This window comes from Lathamus discolor, chromosome 8 (genome assembly GCF_037157495.1).
Source record: "Lathamus discolor isolate bLatDis1 chromosome 8, bLatDis1.hap1, whole genome shotgun sequence".
Lineage (NCBI taxonomy): Eukaryota > Metazoa > Chordata > Aves > Psittaciformes > Psittacidae > Lathamus > Lathamus discolor.
In genome coordinates this window covers 10,608,818-10,621,338 of record NC_088891.1, presented here as the reverse complement: position 1 = coordinate 10,621,338, position 12,521 = coordinate 10,608,818, and the positions used below count along the sequence as shown (strand labels likewise).

The window sequence follows — 12,521 nt, the reverse complement described above, 5'->3', positions numbered from 1 at the left end:
AGATGTCAGGATCTAGTTTTTGAGGCTCTTGTTTTCTAAGGGGAAAAAAAAAAGAAGATACAAATAAAAAAAATGGAGCAACATACTTGGGTAGCAAAGGAGGGCATGTGCAGGCCCAGTTATTTCAGGTAAAGATTTCAGCCTCCAACTCTACACACTCGCAGCATCACAGATGTAAATAAATATCTTTGAAACTAAGCCTCAGTCAGTGGAAGTTGCTTCAGCTTTCCAGACCAACTCTGAGAAGCTCAGAAAAGAATGGTACTACTATTCTGAAGTGAGGTTGCTTCCTTCAACATCTGTGGTGAATATGTGATACAGGCTGCTGTAAGCATCACACGTATTTAAAACTAACAGGAGATGTTAAGGCTTGGTCCAGCCACATTGTGGTCATTAGGAGGAGGGAGCTACACAAATGCTTCATGAGATACATATGCTGTACTAGAGTACTAAGGGCTTTGCCTATTCTGATAAATCTCCCATCCTGTCCAGATTTTTGAGAAATAACAGGAAAAACCCTTTTCCAAAATACAAAGTATAAATAGGGCCCCAAATATTTGTCTTTTAGCAGAGTCCTCAACAGTGAGATATTTACCTTCTCTTTAGCTGATGGCATTTAAATTACATCTCTACCCTTGCCCACTGCACAAAGGAAGGGGGAAAAAAAAAAAAAAATCAATAAAATATCTGGCAACATTTATTACATTATTCCTAATGGCTCGTTAAAATAATGACACTTCCTTATTATGGAATAAATTAGTACCATTGTCAAAACAGTGCTCTCTGCAGATGGAATGTGGTTTCAGATTTTTTTGTTTTTAATTAGGAATAGTAGGGTTGGTTTTTTTTCAATCACAAAAGCCTACTTTTCTGAATCAACCAGAGGCATTGTTATTTGTTTTTATTAACACATACAAAATTATTAGGGTATACAAATGTGTTTCCTTTTTGTACACAGTGAAAGCTAAATAAATGGGCATTACAGCATCAGTTTACATCACACTTTGTTTCAGAAAACACCGTTTATGATTAAACAAATAGGTTTATATATATATATATAAAAAAAGAGCTTGAAATAGCTGGATAACAAATCATTGATATATACTATCAGAAGGCTGGGAGCAATTGTGTCTGTAATGATTGTGCCCTTAGCTTTCAAACCATAATCTCCACTGATATGAGTTCCCATTTAAAAAACACAACCAAACCCAAAACACAGCCAAACACCACCCAAAACCAAAAGTCCCAGAACACCAACCCCGCAGAACACAAAACCTCAAAGCAACGGCACAGCTTTCCTCAGGCCAGTAACTTTTTCTGATGGCTTCAAGCACAAATGGATTATTTTAAATATCACATAAACCTACTGTAAACTAAAAAAATAGAAGATCACTTTACACAATGCATGGAAACCATACCTAGTGAGCACAAAACATTTACAACTGTGTCATGTTTTTTCCTTGCATAACCCATACTCACACACAAACCAGTTTTCAAAAGAATTAGTGAAATATTCAGTCCACTTCTGTTTCTTTTATACAATATGAAATGGTTACAATACCATAGTATTTTTTAGAATAAGTTAAACATCAAGACATATGGCAATAGCATTGTACTATTCTTCCTACATACATATGAAATCCAGAAATTCAGTCTATTTTTATTCAGTCACAAAAAATGAATAAAGACTAAGATCCAGTTATACTGGAAAACTAGACTAGTTCTAGAAACCACAAATACTGTAAGCACTTTGGTATAATATGTACAGATTGTGCTGTCAATATCATGCTTGCATACTAGAACTGATCAACAGATCTCAGCTTGTGAATTGAAGGAAAAGAAAAAAAGATACTGTAAGACCTGCTTTCTTATTTCTTTTTCTTTTTGGAAATGATTCAGTCAAAGAAGATGCACCACAAGTACACATGCAGCATTTGTATGATGTGACTACAAATTAAATATTAAAGTGTTTTTTAAATACAATGCAAGACCAGTCTCCTTAAGTGCATAGAACATAATGCAGAATACTGTTAATTACAGGGACAAGTACAAAGATCTTAAACATTTTAACAGATACTGAACAATGTTCTCATTAAAAACAAAAAGTCTGAATGAGAATAGGCATTCTTCTGTTGTTACAAAGATCAACATGTTTTATCCCCCACTGGTAGGAGAAACAATAACTGCCAAATCATGAAAGATACCTGCTGCATCCATTTTACCTCTGTCTCTTGAAAGCATAGAATTGCACCTTCAGACTCTTGAGCACTTTGGATATTTGGGTGGTTTTTTCCCTTTTAATTTATTTATTTAAACAAAAACTTCTCTTTTCCTGGAAGTGGAACTCAAAAAGTGCATTTTAAACTGAAGGGTTTACTTTTCCCCTCTATGTATTTGCTGTGGTTTAGGAATTTTAGCGTAAACCTATTCATTCCTTCTATCACTACAATTTATCAGAATGTCTCAGATCCGTTGAGGCAGCCCTGCCAAGTTAGGTAGCCCCTCCTTTTGCAAAGCAAACGGTATTAAATGCTAAGAAAACCAAAATACTGCAATCGTTATCCAAGTGAAATGCCAACTTAAAGAGTAAGGACTGCAGGATTTTCAGAAGATTTGAACTGTATGCAAAGTCTTCCCAAATTTGTAATTTATCTTTTGGATTTTGGGAGATACTAAAATGCAAATACCACATTCAACTAATACTGCAAGTCAGCTTCAGACTATGGTCCCAGGAACGAAATGATAGCCCCAAAACTCTCAACCCAACCAGAGGAAACTCACCCCAATCCTTACTCATTTCTCCCACAACAAAACAACTAATTTAACATGTAAACACAAGGGATGATGTTTCTCATTTGAAGCTCCTATTGTTGGCAAGTAATACTTCATAGGTATCAAAAATACTTTAGTTAATGTTTCCATATTTCCCCCATTTCTAAGATGCGTTCTTTTCTTTACGGAAGCTTTAGCTATTTAACATCAAGCCAAACAATTGCACAAAAACTCCAGCTAAATGAAACCGCTGGAGAGCACACACAGGAGAAGAGAATTTGACCGTGTTTTTTGAGTGGGCTAGCAGTCAAATGAGTTTAAATAAAACTAATGTTAACACATTCCTTAATTGAAATGATTCTTAGCAGAAATAAATGCAGATCAGCATGATCTTACTGTAGGCTAGTTGGTGACCCAGCCAGACTTTTGTGCAGGTTAGGGTTTTGACTGTGCCTGTTCCGACTGCGAACAGATGAAAACATGGTGTTGCAACCTGGGACTTTACATTTGTGGAGCTGGCGGAGATGCACAGTTTTGTAATGAGCCCTGAAAGTTCCTTTATTACTGTAAGTTTTTTGACATATATGACAAGTTATCGGCAAACTGGAAGCTAAATTTGTAAAGTTTTGATTAGCTTTCTCAATTAAAGTACAGTCTTGGTAGAGTTCATCATTGGGCATTAGGCTGGGTCCTTCACAGCTTTCATCACTATCATCCATGGGCATGGTGCATATTTCACTTCCTCCATCAGAATCCCAAGAAGAATGAGCACTGCTCTCAGATTTAATGCTGGAAGTAGTGCTTAGATCCAGAACAGCTCCATCATTCGATGGATCGTATCCGTAACTCTCAGAACAGGGTTCTCTAATTTTGCTCACTGGAAAAACGAAGCTGCCTGTTCTGTTCATTCCTTTGAAGATTACAGAAGTATGTCCAACATGTTGTTTTAAAGAGACATCTTGGCAAAACTCCTTAGCCATGTCTTTCAAGAGGTATGTTGCATTGAAATGGTTGTTGAATTCCAGTGTATCTTTAGTCAGAAGCTTATGATGAAGATTTAGGTTTGAGCTATGTCTAGAAGAACAAAGACAAGCTTAGCAAGAAAGCGTTTCGCCTCACTTAACAGCAGTTTCATAATGATTATTAACAAAGAAAAAAAAATCAATATTTAGTAGCATGCATGAACTGTATACTTCTAATTTGACCAACTGCCACATTGGGAGTGCACACAGATTATCTGAACTTGCTTGCACTGGCATATATCAGAAATAACTCTACAGAAATCAATGTTTCAGGTTCTCTCCTGCATTGTGGATAGCTGTCTGCTCCACTAGGTCTAGTGCTGGGCCTAAAAGAGTTGGAGGACAGACCAAAAACTTATATACTGAACTGAGGTCAGAGAATGGACTGAGGGGGGTAAGAAGATTCTTTCCCAATGGACAATGAAGGAAAGGAATGACACCTGAGTCTGCAAAAAATACTGATGATTTCAAATACTGTAACCATGTGCCAGGGTGCAGCTGTACACATCAGTACAGAGCTTTCACTTGACAGGATTTTCCTTGAAGTAAGGAATTTTACATTTTATGCAACTTGCAGGTTTCAAATGGGCATCTCTAGATTCAGTTTAAAACCATCAAAATATGAAAATCACTGCTGGCCACTGAATATAACCAATCAGCTCACTGAAAACTTCCAGGCTCTGGATAGGAGATTCAATTTATTGCAAGACAGGGAAAATATTAATTTTTCTCTTTGCCATTATGGTTTAATCCAAACTGTGAACTGTTCAAATGCGCACAGAAATGTGGCACTTGCAGTCACAGCACCCGTCTAGAAACTTCTGCAAAGTTTCATATAACTCAGGTGTTTCACATAACCACTGTTTTGCACAAAGCTTGTTAACTTTCTTGTCAGTTGGCTTTGTTTTGGTTTTTGTTTTATTTTTTTTTTAATAAACCATTTTCCAAAAGCACTTTTGTTAAAACTTAACTGAATGTATTGGTGCAGGAAGGAATTCATGGCATGTGAATGCAAATCTTACTGCTGGCCTTCTTTCCTGTGGCCCATATCACTATTACAGTGGGGAGGAATTCACATCTGGGAAGATGCAGGCAGCAGATGAAGCTGTGCATCTCAGATGCAGCGGCCAGTCCTGAGAGACCAGCTCATCCTCTCTCTGGACTGCATCAGCTGGCTCCAGCACTCCTAGCAGATTACAGACAATCTAAACCTTGTGTCACTCTGAACAACTATCCAGGCATGCTTCCTGCAGCCAAAAGCTGCAGTAACACTCTTACAGGAGAGACAGAAAACTTACAACACTTAGTTGCACTTTAACAGGTTTGTTATCTATCACTTATCAATTCAGATACATAACTGACAGTCAACAATAAAGCTTCAGTTCTTGCTTCTATGTATACAATAGGCTGAAATGAAGTGATTTACAGCAACACAATACTGCAGCTAACAGTAAACTGAATTAAACTCATGATATACTTTAGGAATTAGTATGCAATCACACATAAAAGCACTACCAATGTGGATACACACCAGATAGTGTTAGTTCAACTAGCAACCATGTAATGTTAATTTTTGTACCGACATAGTGTAATCTTACTTTTATTATGGGCTTTTTCCCCACCAGTCTGTTCAAAATCCTTGAGTAAAGCAAGGACAAGAGCAAGTGAAGACTTCCTGAATTGATCTCATTGCTTTTTCATTAAAGAGCACTGTATATATTAAAATACACATGAAAGTACATATTAAACATGTAAGTTCACACATGCATCTATTGGCAAATTGCTGAATTCATACCCTTGTGGCTTTCCCTTTATGTTCTAAAGTATTCTTTCAACTATTGCAGTATTTGTCAGTTATGAAATTTTCATGGCTTTATTTAATACCTTGTCTAGTGGAAAGGAAATGTTTCTTTCAATGGATTTTCATATCATGAATGTTCTAATAAATTATCGTACCTGTTATATGAGGATACACAGAAAATCTTTGCAGGCTCCATTCCTCAAACACTCATTTTAATTTCAAATTAGGCTCCATTGTGATGGTAAAATAAATACAATTTTGTTTATAATTTTCTTACCTGTCTCGACTTCTACGAGAAGGGAAAGCAGCATTACAGCCCTCAACTGTGCAAATATGCATTTCTTTGAGATGTACATTTTTAAAATGCATTTTTACACTGTAAGGGTTTTTAAAAGTCTTCTTACAGATGTCACAATGAAAGCGGCTTTCTTCCTTCTGAATCCCTAGTGCATGTTGACTGACATGATCCATATCTTTAGAGTCTTCAAAACAAGGAATGGCAGCACCCCTGTTTGACAAAGTGCTGAAAAAGCCCCCGGTCAGCAAGTGGTGTTGCAATTCAGGGCAGTCATCTTTAGGAATCCTGCGCTTTGACTGCTCTTTAATATACACGGGGGGTTCAGTCATTGGTTTTATAACATCATTGTGGTGGTGTTTTGGATCTTCATACATAATCTCATGGGAAACTATTTTTAATGGTTGATTTTCTTCTGGTTTAACCTCTTTCTCATAGTGATGCAATTCATTCTCAGAGATATCCTTGATGTATTTGTTATCTGGCGCAAAGACAGATTCAAAATACTTTGGGCCCTCTACCCCAGAGATAGATTTCCATGAATTACCTGAATGGGGGTGCTTTTCCACCCTGTCGGTCACCCGCTTCTCTATCTTATGCTCACAGGTCTCAAGCTCTCCGTCGCTTACCACTTGCAGATGTGTATCATCTTCAGAACTGGCAACATCACTGCTTTCATTTGGTGTCTCCACAGCTTCTTTCTCTATTTTAATAGGCATGCTTGATTTACGAGATTTCTTCTTGGGTAGCATGTCAAATGGCAATTCATTTGAAACAAGCTGCTCTGGTATAGAGGAGGAAACAAGAGGCAGAGAAGGAAGAGTACCTGGAGTATTAGCAAGCTCAGCTGGTGTGACTGGACTACGGTAAAAAGGAAGAACAGGCTGTACTGTCTTCAGGTTTGGAAAGAGGACACCATTCTGCCCAATACTGGGAAATCCAGCCTGACCCTTTGAATCTGTACAAGAGCTGGCATAGCTGGTAATAGTTCTGCTATCCGGAGCTAAAATTGTAAACTCTGTCCTTTTACTATCTCCAGGTCCAGCAATGGTCAAACCATTTCTTAGATCTTTATCCCTGTTATTTCTATTCATTGGCATATGGAGTCTGGGGTTAGGATTTGCACTATGACGATTTCGACTACGCAGAGAGCTAAATACCATATTGCAACCCTCAATTGTGCATTTGTGCTTTATCTTCAGATGAACAGCATTGTAATGTATTTTCAAAGTACCTTTGTCATAAAATGTCTTTTCACATGCAGTGCAGAAAACACGCCCTTTCCTTGGACCAGCGCCATTCTTTTCAACAGATTTCATTTTGTTTTCTGGAGATAGTGCTGTCATTTCAAGCTTTGCTGCTGCATTATGTGAACTGGAATCACTTAAAAGGGCATCATCTTCTGTTTTAGTGGTGACATCTGGACCATTTATGCTCCTCTCATTTTCAACTTGAAATGGTGCAGAACTAGAAGTTAAGAAGCTGCTTTCAGAAAATGGTATCTGAACATCTTGTTTAGTTTCACCGCTGTGGTCTTGACCTTGCTCAATCAAATGTCTTTCTGGTGGTGAACCTATCAAAGGTGGAGGCACTGGACTGAAAAACTGAAATGGCAGCATGAAAGCCATGTTATTTACAATATTCTCAAAGGGATGAATGTTGGTGGGACTCATTTTGTCCAAGGAAGCAGAAAAATTAGGACTGTGTTGATTGCAGCTCTCAATGAATGCCCTAATATCCAAATTGGCAGTTGGTGGTGGTATTATAATGGACTGCCCTTCTTTCTCTTGAATTGCCATTAACTCTACAATGGACTTAGTTTCTCCAAAACGAAGAAACTGCTGCAAAGTAGCCAATTCTTCTTCAGTGGTCATTATGCTCCAGTGATCCAGCACCTTTCCTGAAGCATCCTAAAGCAAAAAATATTTCAATGAGTCCAAAATTAGTTAAGGCAAACAAAAAAACCCTCCCCTGAATCTCTCATTTTTTCAGGGATTAAAACTTATCTAGTGAAATGACAAAATCATTCTATTTAATGAGAGATTAATGCCAATTCTGTGATACTTCCTTCCAAATTTTACTACAGTAGTGATATTATTTCTTGCAAACTGACAGTAATACTTTCCAATAAACTATTTTTTTCCACAAAAATTAAGACACGTCATTTGAACAACAGTTAGTATCATGTAAGTAGAGATGGCAGAGATGGAGCAATCAGACCAAGATTTAGCTCCTCATTTAAGTCAAGTATTCTTTCATAGCAAGTTTAATAATCTTCCAAGCAACTAAGATCAGAGAACAAATGAACCTGTATTGATCTATTGCCAGTGTTCACAGAGCACAGCTGTAATTACACTAGTGTTGGAGTTCTTTCAAACTCTAGCTATGCCTAACTTTTCCCAATAACTACAATAAATATTTTATCACAGAACATGTATTTGATGGCCTACTGAGATTTTTCACAGTGCATGTAAGAGTTTCTAAGATGATGAAGAACGTAACATTATAAATTTTTCATGTGGTAGAGGTTCAAGGTAATTGATTCCGTATTTTTAATCCTAACACTAAAAAGCAAGATTATCAAGACCATTAAATATTGATTCGTGTCATAATTTAAGATCATAATGTTACTTTACATAAAAGGTAACTTCCACAGTAGCAAGGACTAACATCAGTGGAAGCACATAGGGCCAAATTCACCCTTGATGTAGCTCCAGTAAGGTCAGTAGCGCTACACCAGAGATGAATATTGTCCCTGGTGTTTAAAAAGATGGCAGTTTTATTTGTCAACGTATTATGCTACTGTATAAAAGTAAACTCCCTGTTTAAATAATACTAGCACAAATTCTGAAGCCTTTACTTTTATACATTCCCAGTAACTTTTCTTTTTTCTCTTGGCTTACCTTTGTTGATAGATTTGAACAAAGTAGGAAGATTTCAGGTAAGCCTGACTGAAGGAGAGAGCAATGACCAAAAATCCACCCTTTTTTTCCAGTACTAAGCTTGTACAAGTCTATTACTGCCTTTCAGATGTATCATATTGTTAACACATTGTGAACCACTGACAAGATTAAGCTAGAAAACATTATGAATTACTACTCAGCAATCATATTTATATTTAAAAAGCCCATCTAAATACCTGAAGCACATATCCACGTATATAATCCTGTAGTGTCCAATCCAGGGCATGGAGAATCTGTATCACCTCTTCCTGCTTCAGTACACTGAAAAGCCGATCTAGCAGAATTTTAAGGCGTACAGGAATGGCTTGGGTTCCATACAACATGAGGCTACTGATATCAAAAACAACATTGGATTGAACTATTTCTACCTGGCTTGATGGGTAAAGGCTGGGAATCCTTAACTTGCTCAGGGCTGAAAATAAAATCACAAAATGTAAATAAACTTGAGTCACAAGAGATAAATCAAATTGAATATAACTAATACTGGGGTTTGGGGGGGTGAGGGGTGACATAAAAAGCATGCTATAGCGAGGAGGATCCTAAAAGGTTTTATATAGATTGCAAGAACAAGTATTACCATGTGCTACCCATCCATGCCGGCACTGGTCACATTGTCGTTGATTTATTTTCCCAGGCTTGAAACACTGACAGCTACAGTTCACAAGAGTGCATCGGATAGCCTAGAAATCAATAGAAAGGATGGTAAGTAATATATAAGCACCATCTAGAGTGTGCAGAGTATATACATAAAATCCACCCATAAAATCCACATGAAGACAGAGTTAGCATACCAGCACATACCTATCAATGCGCAATAGAAATAGTCTAGGCAAAACCTGAGTTATGCAAGATTACCTCTGCTTTAAAGATGATCAGACACCATCTAGAACACTAGAATATTATGGAAGCAAAATATTTAATGTCATACGTGCAACACTTCTGTGGATTTGTTTAGGCAGAAGCACTTTTATAACAATAATAAAGTGTTCTTGTGCATTCACCTCAGCTACCACTTTCACGCAAGACCACTTTTTTCAAGGAAGGTTTGAAAACAGACATACAGATGAAAGCCCCACTCAGAGTTTTGCTGGACCTCTATACCGCAATATAAGAAGTTCTAATGAGCAATGCCTTATCTTTGCATAGATGCCATCCCTTACGTACAGCAGTATCCACATAGAATATAAGTATCCTGTCCAAGATACAAGAGTCCACTAGTGCTTCCCAGTAACAAAGCTCACGAAAAAGTACTCCAGCTCCTCAAACACTATAGCAGTCACACTTGATAAGAGAAATGCTTGAAAGATAATAGGCAAAATAGACAACACGCAGAGATGGCAACCAGTTGCACAGTTCAATTTGTGCATCACTTTACTCTCACCAAGGTCATCTATAATGCAAATCAAATAAGTATTCAGATATTCCTAATCAACAGGGTGAAACAAACTTGCTTCCTGGAATACATGCTTTCTTCTGTATGTGCCCATCTGCTGCAAAAGGCAGACAGACAACTTTGAGGTCCTAGTTAAAGCACCATAGGGATTGCTATAGAGCAAAGCATTTGTAAGATTCTGTGTTGCTTAGATCTGATACTGAGAATAGTTCCTGCATAAATGGAGTATTTATTAAGAGAGGGAAAGTGAAGAAATTAATGTGCAGAAAGTCTGCACTGGAATAAATAAATAAAAAAGATTATGCAATTGGAACGTGCCTGCAATTTTCTGGTTTTAAAGAAACATGTTATGTTTTGAAGTACAGACAGCAAATATGAAATAAGGCAAAGTTATACCCACCACTGGCTGCTACTCATGCTCCGAGGGTCATATGCAAAATGGGGACTTCCTCTACTTATTAATACCCATAAAATAAGCAAGACAAGACTTGAAGAGAAAAGTAACTTCATTTCAATGCAGGCATCCCCACATTGGCAGCTTTGGAAAACATGAAAAGAAGCAAGTTTTTGGACAATCAGACTAAGGAAAATGAATGCAGGAGGTGCTTAAAATGAAAATGACATTAAGAGAAAGATAATTCCACTGGGGGTTGCAATGAGCATTTCTTTAGGTTTGAAGAATTTGACTGATTAAGGGCACTACAACAAGTACAACAATCTATTACAAACAAGCTTGTGCAGGATGTTTGGATGCTTAGTGCTTTAAATGACTGGATTTGGACTGAGATTTTAAAATCTCAGTAGCTGGCTTATCAAGGAGTTAGCTTACATGCACATCTCCAAACTGCAGTGATTTGATGCTGAGATTCATCTTTATTTGAAGAATCAGAACAAGTGGCAACAGGGCTATTGAAATCTCTGAATCATTTTGCCTTAAATCTTTCAAAGGAGCCATTGCAAAATACTGAATTCTTGAGAAAAACTTTGTGTTCCCCATAAAGTGATAAAATACATGTTAATACCCCACACAGTGTGAATTGCTTCACTTTAATAGAGGATATATTTTCACTTAGATGCTAAAACACTTTCATATAACAACAAAAAGCCATAAATTTTTTACAGAAAGGTTGGAAAAAAAAAAAAAAAGACACAGTTGGCTGCTGATTCATTTCTATCACAAGACATCCAACAATAATGCAGTTGAAGTCTTCTCCCTCTGTACACACATAATATTCTGTGCCTTGCACAGACTAAACCGCTTCCATAAGCGACCCTGCCAGGTTTGGTAAACTGCTGTGCATTCCACGAATGCATCTTCTGCAGTCCCTCCAGACAATATTACAAAAGAGTACTTCCTTTTTCTGCAAGAAGTACCAGAAATGTGCACAATGAAGAAAGCTGTCATGATGATAAGTTAATTGCGATTTCAAAATTTTTTAAATTCCTTTTCCTTTGGCCACGTTCTGCAAACTACTGACCTTCAAAACTATTTTTTCTTCTTGATTTGTGTACTGAGACAAGAAAGATAATACTGCACAAAATCCTGCATTTCAGAGCTTTGCATAACATCTTTTTTCTATATGATACATGTATTTATTATGTTTTCCTGCATATGTGTAGAAGACTGCACAGGCAAAAAGTAAAAGGAGGACATTTTGCTTTATGTATATGAAAGCAGCTGTTACAGAGTAAAGTTCTCTTCTAAATATGGAACTGATCCCCTCTCAAGTCAATATGTTACCGCTTCTGGACACCAGTCTTAGATGAAGTTAGCTTGCACACTGCCAGCATATCAAAGTGTACCCTCAAATCAGTGATCTGCTGCTGATTTAAAAAATGGCTTCTAAGAATCCCCTAGAAGAAGCACGTGTGATTTTCAGGTTGGTAGCCTGTCCCTTCATTTGTGCTCAACACAGTTTGTGTCTTTTAAAACTTTTCCGGCAACATTTGCGTTAATACAGTCACAGAGAATATGTAACATGGCAAAATTAACTTTTAAAATAATCAGTGAGTCACAATTCTAAATCTTCATTCATTGTTCAACTTACAAAGGCACTTCTAAAAGATGCACTTTGATTACCTCCCAAGTTAACTTATATCAGAGTTTAATGAAGAGAAATTTGGCAAAACTTCTTGAGATTAATATGCTTGTCTTTTGCCTGTTAATCCTACTGTCCTTTATACGCTTATTCTAAGGTACTGTAATTATATCAAGTCTTTTAATGAGCTTTATTTTCCTAACAAGTGGAATGTACACACAATTTTATTCTACAGA

At 37.1% G+C, this 12,521-nt stretch overlaps 1 protein-coding gene across 3 annotated transcripts in view; it reads right to left on the bottom strand.

Moving 5' to 3' along the window:
• Positions 1-886: 886 nt before the first annotated feature.
• The window catches only part of BNC1 (basonuclin zinc finger protein 1), a 78,834-nt gene continuing 67,199 nt past the window's right edge, over positions 887-12,521 (bottom strand). For 2 of the 3 annotated variants that reach the window (XM_065688623.1, XM_065688622.1), the window contains exons 2-5: positions 9,431-9,533; positions 9,030-9,265; positions 5,873-7,800; positions 887-3,846 (exon numbers count right to left, since the gene is read on the bottom strand). In XM_065688623.1, the coding sequence (XP_065544695.1) occupies positions 3,165-3,846; positions 5,873-7,800; positions 9,030-9,265; positions 9,431-9,533 (2,949 nt within the window). In that variant the 3' untranslated portion in view covers positions 887-3,164. The remainder of the gene's footprint in view (positions 3,847-5,872; positions 7,801-9,029; positions 9,266-9,430; positions 9,534-12,521) is intronic. The other variant, XM_065688624.1, reaches the window with a different exon arrangement.